This window comes from Anguilla anguilla, chromosome 9, assembly GCF_013347855.1.
Source record: "Anguilla anguilla isolate fAngAng1 chromosome 9, fAngAng1.pri, whole genome shotgun sequence".
Classification (NCBI taxonomy): Eukaryota; Metazoa; Chordata; class Actinopteri; order Anguilliformes; family Anguillidae; genus Anguilla; species Anguilla anguilla.
In genome coordinates this window covers 28,563,248-28,578,511 of record NC_049209.1, presented here as the reverse complement: position 1 = coordinate 28,578,511, position 15,264 = coordinate 28,563,248, and the positions used below count along the sequence as shown (strand labels likewise).

The window sequence follows — 15,264 nt, the reverse complement described above, 5'->3', positions numbered from 1 at the left end:
CACAAGTTACATGTATTTCCATTAAAGTGGATTTCTATAACAGCGCATAGTAGGGTTAGTTTATCTAGACTGGGGACATGTCCACCGTCCACACTCACAAGAATACTGCTGTCAGGACTGTAAAATCTCAAATGCGTATACACAGACATATATTTCCACCTCTGTGAAGCTTCAACCAGTCACTTTTTCAACCTTTTCTGGTGTCACATTTACCATATAATGTTCTCATTGGCTACTTCATTTTTAAATTATCATGGTTCCCTTGCTACAAAATCCCGTTCCCTCCCTCCTCCATTATCTCTGTCTCTCATGCTCTCTTTCTCCCCTGCTCTCTTGCATTTCCTTGTCCTCTAACATCCATCACCCCTTCCTGCCCTTGTCTCCTCTCTCCCTCTTCTCCTCTAACCCCCTCTGTATGTGCTGTTTTAGCTGTGATCACCCTGCCCCTTCTTCTCTCATGCCTGGGCTATATATTATTGAATCAAGCGTCAACCCTCTACTAATCTCTTCAGGAAAGCAATAAATCATTTCATACTGGTGAATAATTATTTACCAGAAGATTGTATGTATCTGTGTGTGTTGGTGTGTGCATGTATGTGACTGTGTGTGTGTGTGTGTGTGTGTGTGTGTGTATGCAACTGAAGAAAAAGGCAATATTTTTACAAGCTCTATTCTTGTTTCTCTCTGTTATGTTTCCATCAACAGATCTACCTTGTACATTATACACAGTGGAGTCTTCAGGCATCTGAAAGTTTACAGTCATGGCTTTGGGAATGCAGCTAGCTGCTCCTTATCCTTATGAGAACTCCCTGCCCTCCTTCCACATGTCGCCACTTCGTTGTAAGACATATGACCTGCAGACAAAGAGTGTGGGGCGGGGCTGCTGGGGGCCATCTGTCCCTGAGACAGAGGTGTGGTTGGGGGGGGGGGGGGGGGGGGGGGGGGGGATGGGTGGTATTTGAAAGTTGGTGAGTGAATATTGTTTAAAAAAAGGACACACAACTACTGCACAGATACATAGGTACTGAAGTATACAGCTTTCACATATACACATGATGATCCTAGTGTATTGATGTTTTCTGTGTGATTTACAAACAAATTCAGGCCCTATGGATGTTTTTTTTTTTTTTTTTTACCGTTCTCTAGATTTATTTTAAATTGATTTTCTAATGTGTATTATTGATTTATTATGATTTTTATGATTATACGCTAAATATTTCCATTCAGTAATGATATTTGGTGACTGATATCATGTTTATGATTTTGATGATTAGTTGAGAAAGAAATATGCATTTACAATAGCTATTCACTGCTTCCCTCTTCTAAAAAATTAGTTCATAGGAAATGTCCATGCATGGGTGCTGGCTGTGAGGCTGATCAAGTCTGACAAACTGGTCATTTGTTAGGCTTGGTCATATATACATATATATATATATATATATCTTTTGCACATACAAATAGGATCTCACCATGGGTATTATTTCTGATTGGATGATATGGTGGGTTTTACTGAACAATACAGAAAGTATATATATATATTTGTGTGTGTGCGCGCACGTGTATATAAATATAAATGTATAAATAAGCATCAGTAATTTCAGATCTAGGGGTAGCACAGTGGTGCAGTGGGTATGCATCTCACAGCAAGAAGGTCCTAGGCTCAAATCCCAGCTTGGGCCTTTCAAAGACATATATGTAGGTCAATTGTAGACCCTAAACTGCCCATAGGTATAAGTGTGTGAGTGAATGGTGAGGGAATGGTGTGTGTGCCCTGTGATATATTGGCAACCTGTCCAGGGTGTATTCCTGCCTCTCACCTAATGCACGCTGGGATAGGCTCCACAACCCCATGACCCTGGATGGACTTTCTGATCTCACCGTCTTTGGGTGACAGCCACCAATAACCACTACAGTTTCTAATGGTCCCACTGGTATCAGAATTATCTATACATATAAAATATTCTTCACTCAGAACTTTGTCAGCGCATCAATGATATTGCTGACCTTTTGTTAAATACTTAGATGACAGTAATCATTTCTGAATACTATTGCTACTATTCCAAAATTGACAACCTCATCAATTGAATTAAATATATAGATGAATATAGAAACATATACAGACAGACAGACCAACCGACAGACAAATAGATAGATAGATAGATAGATAGATAGATAGATAGATAGACACAAACACACATACGGACAGTCAGCTAAAAAAATCAGTTGGCCAGCTGGTCTCCCATATTCTACATGCAGAATCCATCTTGGCCATTGGTAGGCATCAGAGAGCAGAAATTTCAACGTGGGAGTTAATTCAATTTCTCTGTGAAATGTAGCAGAAACTACAGCCTTCAGTATTCAAAATCCAAAAATGTCAAGCAACTATTACTCAATCAGTGTGAATTTGGCACAACCCATTCATTGCTCAAATTGAAGGAACACAACCGGTTACATTCTTATTATCCGTTATACTGTTCATGGCCTCGGTTCAAACCAGAGACTGTAAAAAATAGGTTCAAACGAACCAAATGCAAAAAGATGTGGCACCACCTGGAGGAAATGACTGATCATTCACAGTGAAGTAAACATAAGAAAGCTGCTTCACTGAATATTTAATCTGCAGATAATAATAATAATAATCATAATAATAATAATAATATGTTCAGATATGCTCTTTAGCCAGGCTGAAATGTAATCTTACCAAGTGAGGCTAGTGATCTCAAATCTCTAATAATGGTCTAATAGTATTAACCAGTTTGCTATTGGGGACATGAATATGTTTTTAAGCTGTGAATGTCACTTTAGTGCATTTTGTTAGGCAACAAAGAGCTGGTGGGTCGCAAGTGATTGTAGCCGTTATGCTAACATACATAGCACAAATCCCATGATTAACCCCACATTTTTCACACCTTACACATTTCTGACGGCATAGCAGTAAATTTATGTCATTCAAAACCAGGTAAGTTCTGGCCTAAGACGACAGAACTGTAAGACAGAAGATCTATATTCGGGAAGCAAGCATGGCAAGACACAACTTGACCCCTATAGCCCGTGACGTATTTCCCCAACACTCTAGATGGAAAGAGGAAGCGCTTTCTCTCTCTCCCTTCGTACTCGTGCTGATGTTCAACGGGGCACAGGAGAAAGAGAAAGGAGGGAGGAAAAGGGGAGAGAAAAGAAAGGGGAATAGAGCTTATTTTGGTCCCTCCTCCTGTCGCCAATTTGGAGGAACAATAAAACGCGATTAGGGGCGATTTGTAGCAGGCTCGCTTGGTAGCCAGCTACTACAGTTTTGTTATTATTTTGTCTCGCTAACCAGCAACTTTTATTTATGCTCGTTATTCTTCCATAAAACAATCCCCACACACAAAACAACTATTGAATACAAGACATATAGCGTCTAGCGTGGAGGCGATCGCTTATATACCACGATATGGGGGTGAGTTTCTCTTGCTATGTCCGTGTGAAGGGAGACTGAAATGCGTGCAGCAGTGTGAACAAAGAACGTGCGTTCAGAAATCATGATCCGCGAGTGAGTGAATGTGAGAGAGGGAGACAAAGATTGCAAAGTAACACTAACCCCCCTTTAAGGTTTTCTTTGCCCGCCTCCTTTCACATCCCTTTCTCTTCCTTCTCATTACTCAATTCTCCGTTTTTCTCCACATTTTGTCTCGATGTCCTTTGACTTCCTACGCTGTTCATTACGGTGGAATCCATTTTTTTTCTTTAGTGTTAGGCCACTAGAAGCGCGCTGTTAGGGTCATACTGATATTACGGTGTGTATATATATATGTATATAAATGGATGTAATGCAACAACGTATTTTTTAATTAGAATGAGAAATGAATTTCTGTGGGTGCACGGTACATCACCTAGGTATCGTGCAAGCTCAATGGTATGTACACATGTCACATTCTTTCTCATTGGTAGGTTAGCCTGTATTACCCCTATTTAAATTCAGGTAAATTCTAGAGGTTTTTTCATGCCATCGTAACACATTTTTTTGTAAAAACCTCTTTGTAAACAGCTACTGACCGATTTATTGAATGATTAAACTGAAAGGAAAGCCTAGATATACTACAAATTTACAATTTCTTGTACATTAGCAGTATATCTAGGACCCCCCTCCCCCACACACGTAAACAAACTACTGAATTACGTGCAGCAAGTCTCCTTGATGTGTATCATAGTTCATAATAAAGCATTTGAATCAAAATAGCAGAAATACAAAATGGCATGTAGGCTGTGTCAGGGTAGGTGTACTCCTGCATTGGCCCTTGACCAAGACACTGGCCTCAGAACTGGAGTTGGTACCTGGCTGCTACTTTGTGGCACCTACTTCTTCTAAGTAGCTTGGATGGATCAAAAGCAGAGGACAAATTACCCCATGGGGTCAATAAAGTATAACCTATTTATCAGTATTATTAACATATCGTTTTGGCTTATCTAAATAAGTCATGTCCTATCGGGAGTCTGTATTGGACCGAATTTCAGCCTAGAGTATGCGCAGTATGATTTTTATCCCAGTAAGCTTGCTAGGATTTTAGTATGACTTGTTGAAGTTTACATTGTGTGTACTGGAATGATACTTGGGTTCTACAGTGTTGGTCTTGGAATGTGGCAGGTGCTTTAAAGACAAAAAATGCTCTTTGTAAGTGCCCGTGAGATGTGAGTCCAGTTCTGGCAAGCTGTATTTATTTATTTATTTTTTAGCTAGTAGCTAGTGGCAACAAGGCACCAAACACCAAGGGAAAACCATGTTGGAAGCATGGCGAGAACATGTATAACTGGAGAGAAGTGGACAAATGTCTTTGATCAGTCCAGTAAGAGTGGGTCACTGCTGACAAGCACTATGAGTGGAAAGAAATAGCAGTGTGGCTTGGTACAAAATGTTGGCGATTTTGCGTGTTCCCCACAGCTATATTTTGCATAGCACCTCTTTAGGACAGCTGCATTCCTGAGGTGCTGACACTTACAGCACTAATACTTCTCCACTGAAAAACATGTGCTACTGTACATCAGCCCTGGGTCCCCTACAATTCAACAGTAATTGGCTCATGTAGCAGGACTGCCTTACTGTATTACATTCTATTTACAGTGTGTTATAGATGAAGGTCAGTGGGAGATGGAGGTGTGTTTGTATAGGTAGCTGTGTTAACACGGGATCTGTTTTGGATGATCTTGGTGCATGTTGTGGAGTGTAACAGCATGAATGGCTTGTATGGCTGCCACTGGAACCGGTTCACATGTCTTTATTGATGATGTGGCTGAAGACAAGACTGAAGGAACTGAAGATGGTTGCAGTACAGGCCTCACTGAGCATGACCAGGGAAGATACCCAGCAGCGTCTGGTGATGTTTATGCTTTGCAGACTTCATGCAGTCATTGAATACAAAGGATTTGCGACCAAATACTAAATATGACGACTTTGGGACTATTGGGTAGCTCTCGTGGTAAAAGCGCTGCTTACAGTGCATTACTGAGCACCATGGTTTGGGGACTGAATATGGCCAGTGGTGGTTGTGGCTGGTAGCCCCCGCTGGGGCTGCGCACACAATTGGCCTCATGTCGCCCAAGGGATGTATGTGAGGAATTCAGTCTGGCGGGATAGCGGTGTTCATTGCTTTGGTGACAACTATTGACTGTCTGGACTTGCTCGCGTATGGTTGAGCCTCCGCCCCTGCTTTGCGTGTGAGCATGCTTGTACATAGTTTGTAAATGGGACATTCCGAATTCAGGTGGGATTGCAGATGCCCAGTTACTTTTGCTCCCCTAAAATGGGGGCCTATTTATAAAAAAGGGCTGTACGTGGATCTGCAGATATGGATGTAAATGGCAATTCAATTTAAAGCTGACAGTCTGCACCTTAACCGTATATTCATTGATTCATTTCAAATTTCTTGTGCTGGAGTACAGAGCCAAAACTACAAAAATTGTGTCAGTGTTCAAACACTTCCAGCCTGCCCCCCCCCCCCCCCCCCAGTCTGCTGGGGGGTGGGTGCTGGAGCCTATCCCAGCATGCAGTGGACGAGAAGCAGGAATACACCCTGGATAGGTTGCTGATCCATCACAGGGCCCACAGATCACAGGGCCTGCAGACCTTTTAATCACATGTTCATACCGACGGGCAATTTAGAGTCCCAGATTAGCGTTTTTTGGCTCACTTTTTCCCCCACATTGACTCATTAGTTTAAATGCTGTCTTGTTGAGAGCATCATGTCTAACATATTGTAACACCAGGATACAATTTCTTCAGGTTTGTAAAGGAACCACATTCCAATATAATTGATGGTGTCTTTTCCTGCTGTTTCCTGTTGCATCCCATGCTTATTTCTGTCCAACTATGACGTACCTGTAGGCCTGTTCAGTTTTCACACTAACCTAACCCGTGGAGCCCACTTTAAAGTTGTATAATTGTCTGATTCTGGTATGAACACAGAATACTAGGATAACATAAATTCACTGTCATCTACAAACCTTTCACACTTCCTCCCCCCACCCCCACTTAAAAATACACAACCCGTCCTCTTCCACTTCTTCATACATTTTGTATCCGTATTTGCAGTCAAGATGCCACACAAAACTTTGTGTGTAAAAGCATTATGGGATTACCTGTTACAGTATCCATTCTAGGCAATGGCATCGTGTCTGTGTCCAGCAGGATCACAAATTTAAACAGCTTTGAAGTGGGTTCATGAGTTAGGCCAATGTGTAAATACTGAACTGTTGATTAAGTGATTAAGGATGTAAGAGAAAATGGTACACATAGTGCACAATCACATAGCAAGAAGAAGTCATGTTGTACTAGGAGGGAAAAATTATATTGGAATGTGGCCTTTTTTACTTCTCTTGGTGTAGAATACATTTGAATGTGGTACTCTTCCACTAAATGCAGAACTGGCTACAGATCTCTGTGAGGTGTAAAGCATTTTAAATAACAACTGGGCTCAGCAGAGATCTTAATGTTAAATGGGTTGCCCCTATTCTCCTTGCCTTCCATTCCTTTAGAGGAAATCGAACCGGGCGAAGGAGAAGAAGCAGAGACGTCTAGAGGAGCGAGCTGCCATGGACGCTGTGTGTGCTAAGGTGGAGGCAGCCAATAAGGTAAGAGAACCGATTCTTGTTGCTGCTAGCCATACACCGCAATTCAAAACATGACCTGTTGCGTAGGTAGGGCAGTCACAATCATTTCACAACTGTCATACTTAGTTATGAAAATTCACACAGTTAATTTCCATCACTGAGATGATAGTTTTTTTTAAAGACTTATACAATTTTTCTGCTTTTTTAAGGAGTTGTAGTGTACACCTTGAACTTAGCCAAATAGTCGGCTTCACATACTGTTTTCAGATGTACTTGCATAGAAAACCTTTACTATTCAGCTGTGGTCCCTCCTCTCAGTAATACCATTCTCTGTGGTGCTTTAGCTTATGATTATAAATTTTTCCAAATATCATAAGTGTGACAGGTGTATGTTTATGCATATCACGAGGCATGTTCAGCCAAAGGCACCCAGATGAACTGTTGATAAAATAGTTCTGTTTTCTGGCAGCTTGAAGATCCTCTGGCTGCATTCCCTGTGTTTAAGAAGTATGACAGAAACGGGTAAGAATGCTTGTCCAGAGTCTGTATAGGTATTAAAGGCATTTTATGCAGGATGTTTTAGCCTTGCTGTGGTCCTGTGTTTACTATCAAATAAGTCTTCTCCTTCGTCTTTAACCCTGCCCACTCTTGCTGACTTGTCTTCTTGCTTCGCTGTATCTGGGCCATTGCAGTGGCTAGCTAGCTAGCTAGCAACAAACCATAAATCTGATCCTCAACCACTGGCTCTGTAGCCACATCCACCTCTTCTTGCACAGAAAACAGCACATGAGTGTCACGCCGAACACATTTTAGAATAACAAGGTTAACATGCACAAATTTGGCGAAAGTGTGTAAAGACAGAGATTGCCCTGAAACCTTTTTCACGTTTGGAGGAGAAGACCCAAAAAGGGTTGATCTTTATGCACTTGCTCTCGTCTGTTTCAGGTTAAACCTTCATATAGAATGCAGGCGTGTCTCGTCTTTGGATGCCGGTACAGTGGAGTGGGCCTATGAACTGACCAGAGCCAACATGCAATCTCTGTAAGAAATGAGAGGGAGTGGGGGCAAAGAGGGGAAGGAAATGCCTGAGAGTTGTTAGAGAAAGACAGAGAAGTGTGAAAGCAAACAAGTGAATTTCTGATCTAACTTCAAAATAAATAAGACTTTTAACTTTATTTGCCTGTCTGTTTGAATGCTCTGGAATGGTACATTTGGATACATTTTCTCTGGAATGGTACATTTGTACATTTGGTTTTTGTCTGTTTATCCAACCTCTGTGCCCCTTCTCCTTAGTTATGAACAGAGTGAGTGGGGGTGGAAAGAAAGGGAGAAGAGGGAAGAGATGAAGCATGAGAGAGCTTGGTACCTCCTTGCTCGAGACCCTGACTCTGCCCCCATCGCCTTCTCTCACTTTCGATTTGACGTTGAGTGTGGGGAAGAAGTGCTCTACTGGTGAGTGCAATAGCAGCTGAGCAAAAGTAGTCTGGCGCACGTTAGATGTTAATGTGTTCTGAACATTATATTAAACAGTCGGTAGCTATCCTTTATCCTTTGGTAGCTCAAACAATTGAGAACGCTTGAGCTATCAGAGACAAAGAATGCTGAACCAATGAGGTGACATAATGGAGGTGTAGAGCAGTAGTATGTAAATTCTGCCGTGAGCCTTGATCGTGTGGTTGAGCTGCAACTCTGTGTTTCAGTTATGAGGTTCAGTTGGAGAGCCGAGTGCGGAGGAAAGGCCTTGGAAAGTTCCTAATCCAGATACTGCAGCTGATCGCCAACAGGTATGGCCTCCAGCTGAAGGGACTCCCATCATCAGCGACCCAACTCAACTGGATAAGAACGACATAAAGTGATTGTAAAGTAATGCAATGTAAATGCCTATACCAGCAAATGGAACACAGTTCACACGGTGACATGCAGATTCTCAGAGGGACTGAGCCGTTCTCCGTTGTGTCTCCCTCCAGCACACAGATGAGGAAGGTGACGCTGACGGTCTTCAAACACAACCTCGGTGCATACCAGTTCTTCAGAGAAGCCTTACAGTGAGTCTTAGCACAGTTCACCACATCTCTTCCTTTTTTAAATTTCATTTTACATCACTGGCCCTTTCTCTTCTCTTTCTTCATGACATTCTCTGAGTCTCTTCCCATCTGGCTCTTATGGATGACCTTGTGTGCAAATCAATGAGGTGATTAAATACGGCTTCCTCACCCCATCTCTCTACCTCAGGTTCGAGATTGATGACACCTCACCCAGTATGTCCGGCTGCTGTGGGGACGACTGCACTTACGAGATTTTGAGTCGGCGGACAAAATTCGGGGAGGCCGCAGGTCATGGGCACACTGGAGGGCACTGCGGGGGGTGCTGCCATTGAGTGAGGGGGCAGGGGGTGCCTTATTTCCCAAATAGAAACAACCCCGCCTCAGACCAAACCACAACCTTTTTTTTCCTTTATAAACTCTCCCAATGTCTATAATAAATGTGTTCCCATAGAAACCTCTTACACCCCCTGTAATACATGTACAAATTTTACACTCCCCAAAGAATGACCATTGATCCTATTAAATGTGGAAATTTTATTCCCATTTTCTTTTAAATGTGCTGTAGTTGCCAGTTTTATGCATTACAACAGGAGACAGAGGATTGGCATTTGATTTAAAGAGAGGCAATGTTCTCTTACTATAGTAAGAAGAAGCCCATTGGATTTTCAGAACATTTTTCACAACAAACTTTTTTATTGCTTATAGAAAACTACAGCCAGAACTTATGTCAGGAATTAAAGCTTATTCCTGTGCCTATTTTTTACTGTTCTTTCAGAATAACTAGCCAGCAAAAAGACAGATGTGAAGTCAATTGCCTGATAAGTATGTGGAATAATGAATGTTGGGTGTGATATCTTTTGTATTTTTTGTTTGGAATTCTTTGCAACTTAAAATCTCAGCAACGCAGGATTCATCTCTCAGGTTATGAAAATGCATGATGTATGTTTTAAAAAGGTTGGTTTGGAAAGGGGGTGTTGTGGAAAGCAGAGTTTGGGGGTTCGTAAGTAAGGGAAAGGGGCGATTCAGTGAAGGTAGGAGATAGGGTATCATGAGAGAGAGGACTATACTATACTAAGTTTAGAAAAGGGCCTGTTACATTTTTTTTCATTTTATATTTTTATAATCATGCAAACTATTTCTTATTTTGTGAACCTTTGTCCCTTGTTTCCCCTTTTTTTCTTTTTCTTACTGCCTACTCAGTTTTTGGTGTGTACAGTATAGAAAAAAAATATTTCTTATCTGATTTGCCTTTGTACGTGAACAATTGACTGCAAAAACGAAACATTTACAGTGAGAAATGTTTAAGATTCTTACAGTCATGTGCTTATTAGATTTCATGTAAAAATGAAGGGAACCAGAAATATGTCTGCCTTGTAGGTGTTTTATTTGTATGTTACAAATAAAAGGAAACTTGTTTAACTTCTAACTGGCTTACTGTCTTGAATAGGATCCCCTAAAATTCCTGCATTCTTATAATCAATTGTGACATCTTTTGTCACATTAAGAGAAAATCAGCATGTATTCTGTGAGAATGGGGTGAGTGTGAATTAAAGCAGAGGGTCATCATACTTGAGGGAAATTTAAGTGTTCTTTTGGATTATATTTCAGATTTTGTGTGTAATGAAGGGTATTTTAGAAAGAGGTTCTGAGCTTTACAAAGGTATCAGAGAATTCGGGTGTTTGTGGTTTAAAGCAGGAAAATACAGTTCAAGTAACTCCAAAGCCGTTTGTACAGTTGTTTCCGGAGCCTACACATACATGAGCAGATACATTGTATAGCTTTTAAACAAAAATTTTAAAACACATTTTATAACATGTATTCATAATTATACATACTTTAAGAAAAAAAGAATAATCGGGTAATATCCATCTTCATTGCTAGCAATAAAGCCAATTATCGTTGGATAGCCTTTCCTGTTTCACTTTTTTATTTCCGCAAATAATGCAGAGAATTAAAATGCAGCACTTTGCGGTTGAAAGGTGGATCGTATACAAGTTCAGTAGATACAACCCACTTGTGTTTTGATCTACAGTCTGATTTTGATCGATGCTCATTAACACATCAATACAGTATGTAGACAGAAGCGCAGTGCAGAGCGGAGCTAGTGTCGTGTAAAAAATGTAATTAAATAAAGACTACTGGCACACCTCCAATTTCAGTAGAGTATGTTCTTGACGACCTTGCCATTACTAACAAATTATTTAAAAAATAATCCTGAAAGTTTAATCTGAAAGTAAAAATAAGAAAACGTGTGACAAGGTTGGGGTAAAAATCTGATTTCCGTTCAAAATGAAATTCCTCTTCATAATTTTTGTTTCGTTCTTGCAGACACCGGTCAGAAAATCTACCTTGTTGGCGCTCTCGCACTGGCTCTTCCTCTGATTGGTCCAGCCCAAGCAGGTCCAGCCTCCTTGTCCCTTTCAAAGAGAACACTTCCGGGGTAAGTAGCGCAAGCAAATAAAAGCGATTTTCTTGAGCTAGTCATTCATTTTGTGCCGAACTCTGCGTTAGGTAAGTGTGTGTTAACATGCGCTAATACTCTTGTTTTTCTCCCCACCTACATTTGATTGTACATGTTATGTGATAAACCTTCATTTTCCTCTTCCTTGTATAATTCATGTTATTATTGCTAACATTCGTTTAATAGAGACGCGTGGGAAAATATAACGTACTACTTGGTAGCAGCTACATATTACTCGTGCGTGCATGAAAGTTCTCAATCTATACCCATCCGGTGATATTACCTTTTCCCGTTGTCCCTTTTCTTGCTAAAACCATCTTAATACTTTTGCTAGGTTATATTTTGTCAGTATTTTTGTTTTGAGTGCTCAATATGAAGGTGATAATTAAGTTGAGCGGAATAGCCAGCGCATGGTCATGCAGCGTCCACGGGGTGTTAATGAACGTTTCTCAGTGATGATAACTTTCACAGACCTGTACTGAATTTCTGTGATTGCAAACTATTTTCTCTGACGAGAAACTGCCGTTCATCGCAATAAAACTAATTTTAAAGGACCGTATAGAAGTAGTTGAACATTTGTGCTCTCCCAAGCTAGTCCACCCATACCGCCATGCGTTATATTATTTTTCTTTTCCATTCAGGCAGGTGACCATGCTGATTGGAAAGGGCAACGCAAGTAAGTACACCCAAGATTGAATCCTGCTAAACTTTTTGTTTCAACAACCGTGGGTTTTAAAGATGTGCTTTAGGCATTAGGTGCCTTCCTTATGCTCCTCTAGCCTCCCAGTATGAATTTTAATTGGTATTCTGCTGTGAAAGGTACTCCTAAATCAAAAATTCCCATCTAGTGTACCTTCAGAATGTATGCTTACAGAACTTTTCAGAGACTGTAGTACTGCATCAATTAGATTTTTTTTTTTTTTTGCATTTTACAATTCTGTTCAGTGTCTAGAGGTGATGAGATGCGATTACCGCCCCAGTCTGATTTCAGGTGACTGAGTGGTACCCCTCTGATCTACACGTGTACTTTGTAAAATTACATTTTTTGGCATTTAAAAAAAAATAAAGGTACTTGCAGCCTGAATACACTAACATTAATGGTCCCTCTTATTTTTCAGACTTACTCCTGCACCCCCTAAATGAATTGCAGGGGTGTGTTGAAGACCATGTGGCTCAGAGGTAAGATTAACAACCACCCACTACTTCTGTCATCCATAGCCTGTCATTATTTGTACAGTCCCAATGATTAAAATATCTAGCTCACTTTGAACCAATGTGAAAAGAGATGAACAACTGAGCGACTGTACACAACTCCAGATCGTGCTCTGGGTAATTATCCGATGTCAAGCTGTGCTGACTCATGCCGTTCTTCACAGGTGTCCGAGCGATCGGGAGGCAGTCACGTTCATGGTAAGCCAAGATCTTAAACTGCCAGAAAGTACCACGGCTCTACAGCACTGGCTCTGAAAAATGGCAGACCGTATGCCTTTTCAGGACCAGAGGTGTGGACCCTTGTGCAGATATGGCTGGAAGAGCCTTGGGTATACCAGACTGCTCCCTGTGGCATTAGTCCTCTGCACATGATGATCTATCTATTGGAATCTCGTTCGTCTGAACACTTGATGAGTTTATTTTATTCTGACTGTTGCAGAGTGCCGTAGCTAGTAGAATTGTGGCATGGTGACGTTCACTGTCTGACTATAATCCTATTCACAGGAACCGTTGTCTGGACTGAAAATGGTGATGGTGTAGCAATGGTGAGAATCTACATTTCTAGAGGGGGAAAAAAAGATCCAGATTCTAATGGACAAACTTTTCCTTGGTGAATGTTTTACTGTAGTCAATAGGAGTGAATCATTTTGAATGAGTAAGTTGCGCAAAGCCAGCACATGCCGGCCTGCAGGGAATGGAGTTGTGCCGATGACATATGCAGTAAAGATTGTTGGCTTAGCTTGAAATGAGGCCCCTGCTTTTTATGGCATGAAGATGCCCATTACCACCCCAGTCTGATTCCCTATGACTGACTGGTCATATCACTAACCTGGGTGGCAGTGATATGCTGAATTTGACTTTACTACTGAATTTACAAGTGTCTTTTTAATCTGCAGGAGTACATGTGCAGTGTGGAATGATCCTCAGAGTGCTGTGGAAGCTGGGTTGAACCATTGAGCAAAATGGTTGAATCGCAGCTAACATTGGATTGACTGTGGAAACCTTGCTTTCAAATTCCGGGTAAGAACTCCAGCAAAGGCTTGTCGTTTAACGGCAGTCTGCTCTGAGGATAAATGATGAATTTTCAAAAGACAAGCATATGCCTGAATTTGGTGATGTTAATTGAAAATCTGAACCTCTAATCTGACCCTGTAATAGTGCAGGCTTGTGTGCTGCTTTACTTATGGCTTTCCATTTCCCTAGATATCCTTGAAGGGTACTGGCCAGTCCACATTCATTGTCTGACATCCAGTGTTGGTCATGTAGGAGGGGAAATGACTTGATGGTAAGAGCTATCAAGCTGCTATTGTAAATGCATTTTGTGGAATTAAGTAATGTCAGTCATTGTAAATATGTATTTTTTTAGCATGTAATCTATCAAGAAATATGCAGTGCTTTAATTTAAATATTTTTAAACGGACTAATGCGTAAATGCAACTGCTGTATTGGCCTACATGAAATGTTTAGTCATGCCTCTGAACATCAAGTAAAAGCTTAATACTGCTGGGTGAAAAGATTTGTGCAGTTTGGATTATTGGTATCTGGGGGAAATTTTGGGAATTCTGTTCTGGTGTGAAGGTGATGAGATGCGATTACCGCCCCAGTCTGATGTTATGTGACTGAGTGGTACCCCTCTGATCTACACGTGTGCACTGACTGCTAGCTCAGGCATTTTGGGAAGTTTCTTCAATGTCTTTCTTTTCTCCCCCCCCCCCCCCCTTCTCTCCAGGGCCCCAGGGACACTCCTCTGTATGGATGATTGGGAACGGAGATGGTATAATGAAACAAACCAAGTGACAACCAGAATACGACGGAGTAGCTTTTAGTATTTGCTGTAATTCATTATTTGTAATGTGTGCATTAAATTGGTACAGTCCATTACCAGTATGTGGCAGTTGCCAAAGAGGTGCATTACTCTGACTGTTGCTAGTTATACTCCTGAGTTGTAGCACTCATTTCAAGTGTTTGGTAATCTCCTTGCTGTGTTCTTCTCTTGAGTAATGATGATCGCACATGTATCAACCTAAATAAACCTTTTTGTCCAAAGCTTCAGTGCTTAAATTTACTGAAGATGGTGAGTGGTTACTTCCAAATAGATTAGAATTACTGCAGCAAAGCAAGTAATGTAGATTTTAATAGGATTCTCATTAATCTCACAAATGATTTTGGAATCTATTTGTAGTCCTTGGGCTGTATTTGTAGTCCTTGTTTTTGGACCTCTGAGTCAGTAACACGCAGTGCTTGGTTTCTCTTGCCAGGCCATATGTGCATGCATCTCAAATCAGATTGCCTTTAAGCAAATCTTAATATTAAATGAATACACTTCCAGTCTGGAAGTGTATTTATATAGGTACTCAGAAGCAGTATTGGGGTGGGTGGGAAGGGATGGAGTAAAATTGCCTTCCATAGGCTGTATTGTCTGTCTAAAAAGTTTGGAAATTTGTGTCTGGTCTGTCTGTTGT

General features: G+C 41.0%; 1 protein-coding gene, 1 long non-coding RNA gene and 3 other non-coding genes across 5 annotated transcripts; all 5 read left to right on the top strand.

Moving 5' to 3' along the window:
- Positions 1-3,065: 3,065 nt before the first annotated feature.
- LOC118236359 (N-alpha-acetyltransferase 40-like) lies at positions 3,066-10,554 on the top strand. The gene is made up of 8 exons (XM_035434652.1): positions 3,066-3,439; positions 7,009-7,104; positions 7,553-7,605; positions 8,029-8,124; positions 8,377-8,535; positions 8,784-8,867; positions 9,051-9,128; positions 9,316-10,554. Exons 1-8 carry the CDS (start codon positions 3,434-3,436, stop codon positions 9,458-9,460), a joined length of 717 nt encoding a protein of 238 aa, XP_035290543.1. The 5' UTR covers positions 3,066-3,433; the 3' UTR covers positions 9,461-10,554.
- Positions 10,555-11,565: 1,011 nt separating this feature from the next.
- Positions 11,566-14,867, top strand: LOC118236360. The gene is made up of 8 exons (XR_004767019.1): positions 11,566-11,640; positions 12,232-12,266; positions 12,709-12,769; positions 12,967-13,000; positions 13,307-13,347; positions 13,699-13,822; positions 14,006-14,087; positions 14,532-14,867. It is a non-coding gene; the product is annotated as an uncharacterized LOC118236360 (long non-coding RNA).
- Positions 12,538-12,610, top strand: LOC118236794. The gene has a single exon (XR_004767078.1). It is a non-coding gene; the product is annotated as a small nucleolar RNA SNORD31 (small nucleolar RNA).
- LOC118236793 lies at positions 12,828-12,892 on the top strand. Its single transcript, XR_004767077.1, has one exon. It is a non-coding gene; the product is annotated as a small nucleolar RNA SNORD29 (small nucleolar RNA).
- LOC118236795 lies at positions 14,374-14,446 on the top strand. The gene has a single exon (XR_004767079.1). It is a non-coding gene; the product is annotated as a small nucleolar RNA SNORD31 (small nucleolar RNA).
- Positions 14,868-15,264: the final 397 nt, after the last annotated feature.

Coding starts and splice junctions, on each gene's coding strand:
- LOC118236359 (XM_035434652.1), top strand. Junction 8,125..8,376: donor AGAGCCAACATGCAATCTCT/GTAAGAAATGAG, acceptor CCTTCTCCTTAG/TTATGAACAGAGTGAGTGGG. Junction 8,868..9,050: donor CTGCAGCTGATCGCCAACAG/GTATGGCCTCCA, acceptor GTCTCCCTCCAG/CACACAGATGAGGAAGGTGA.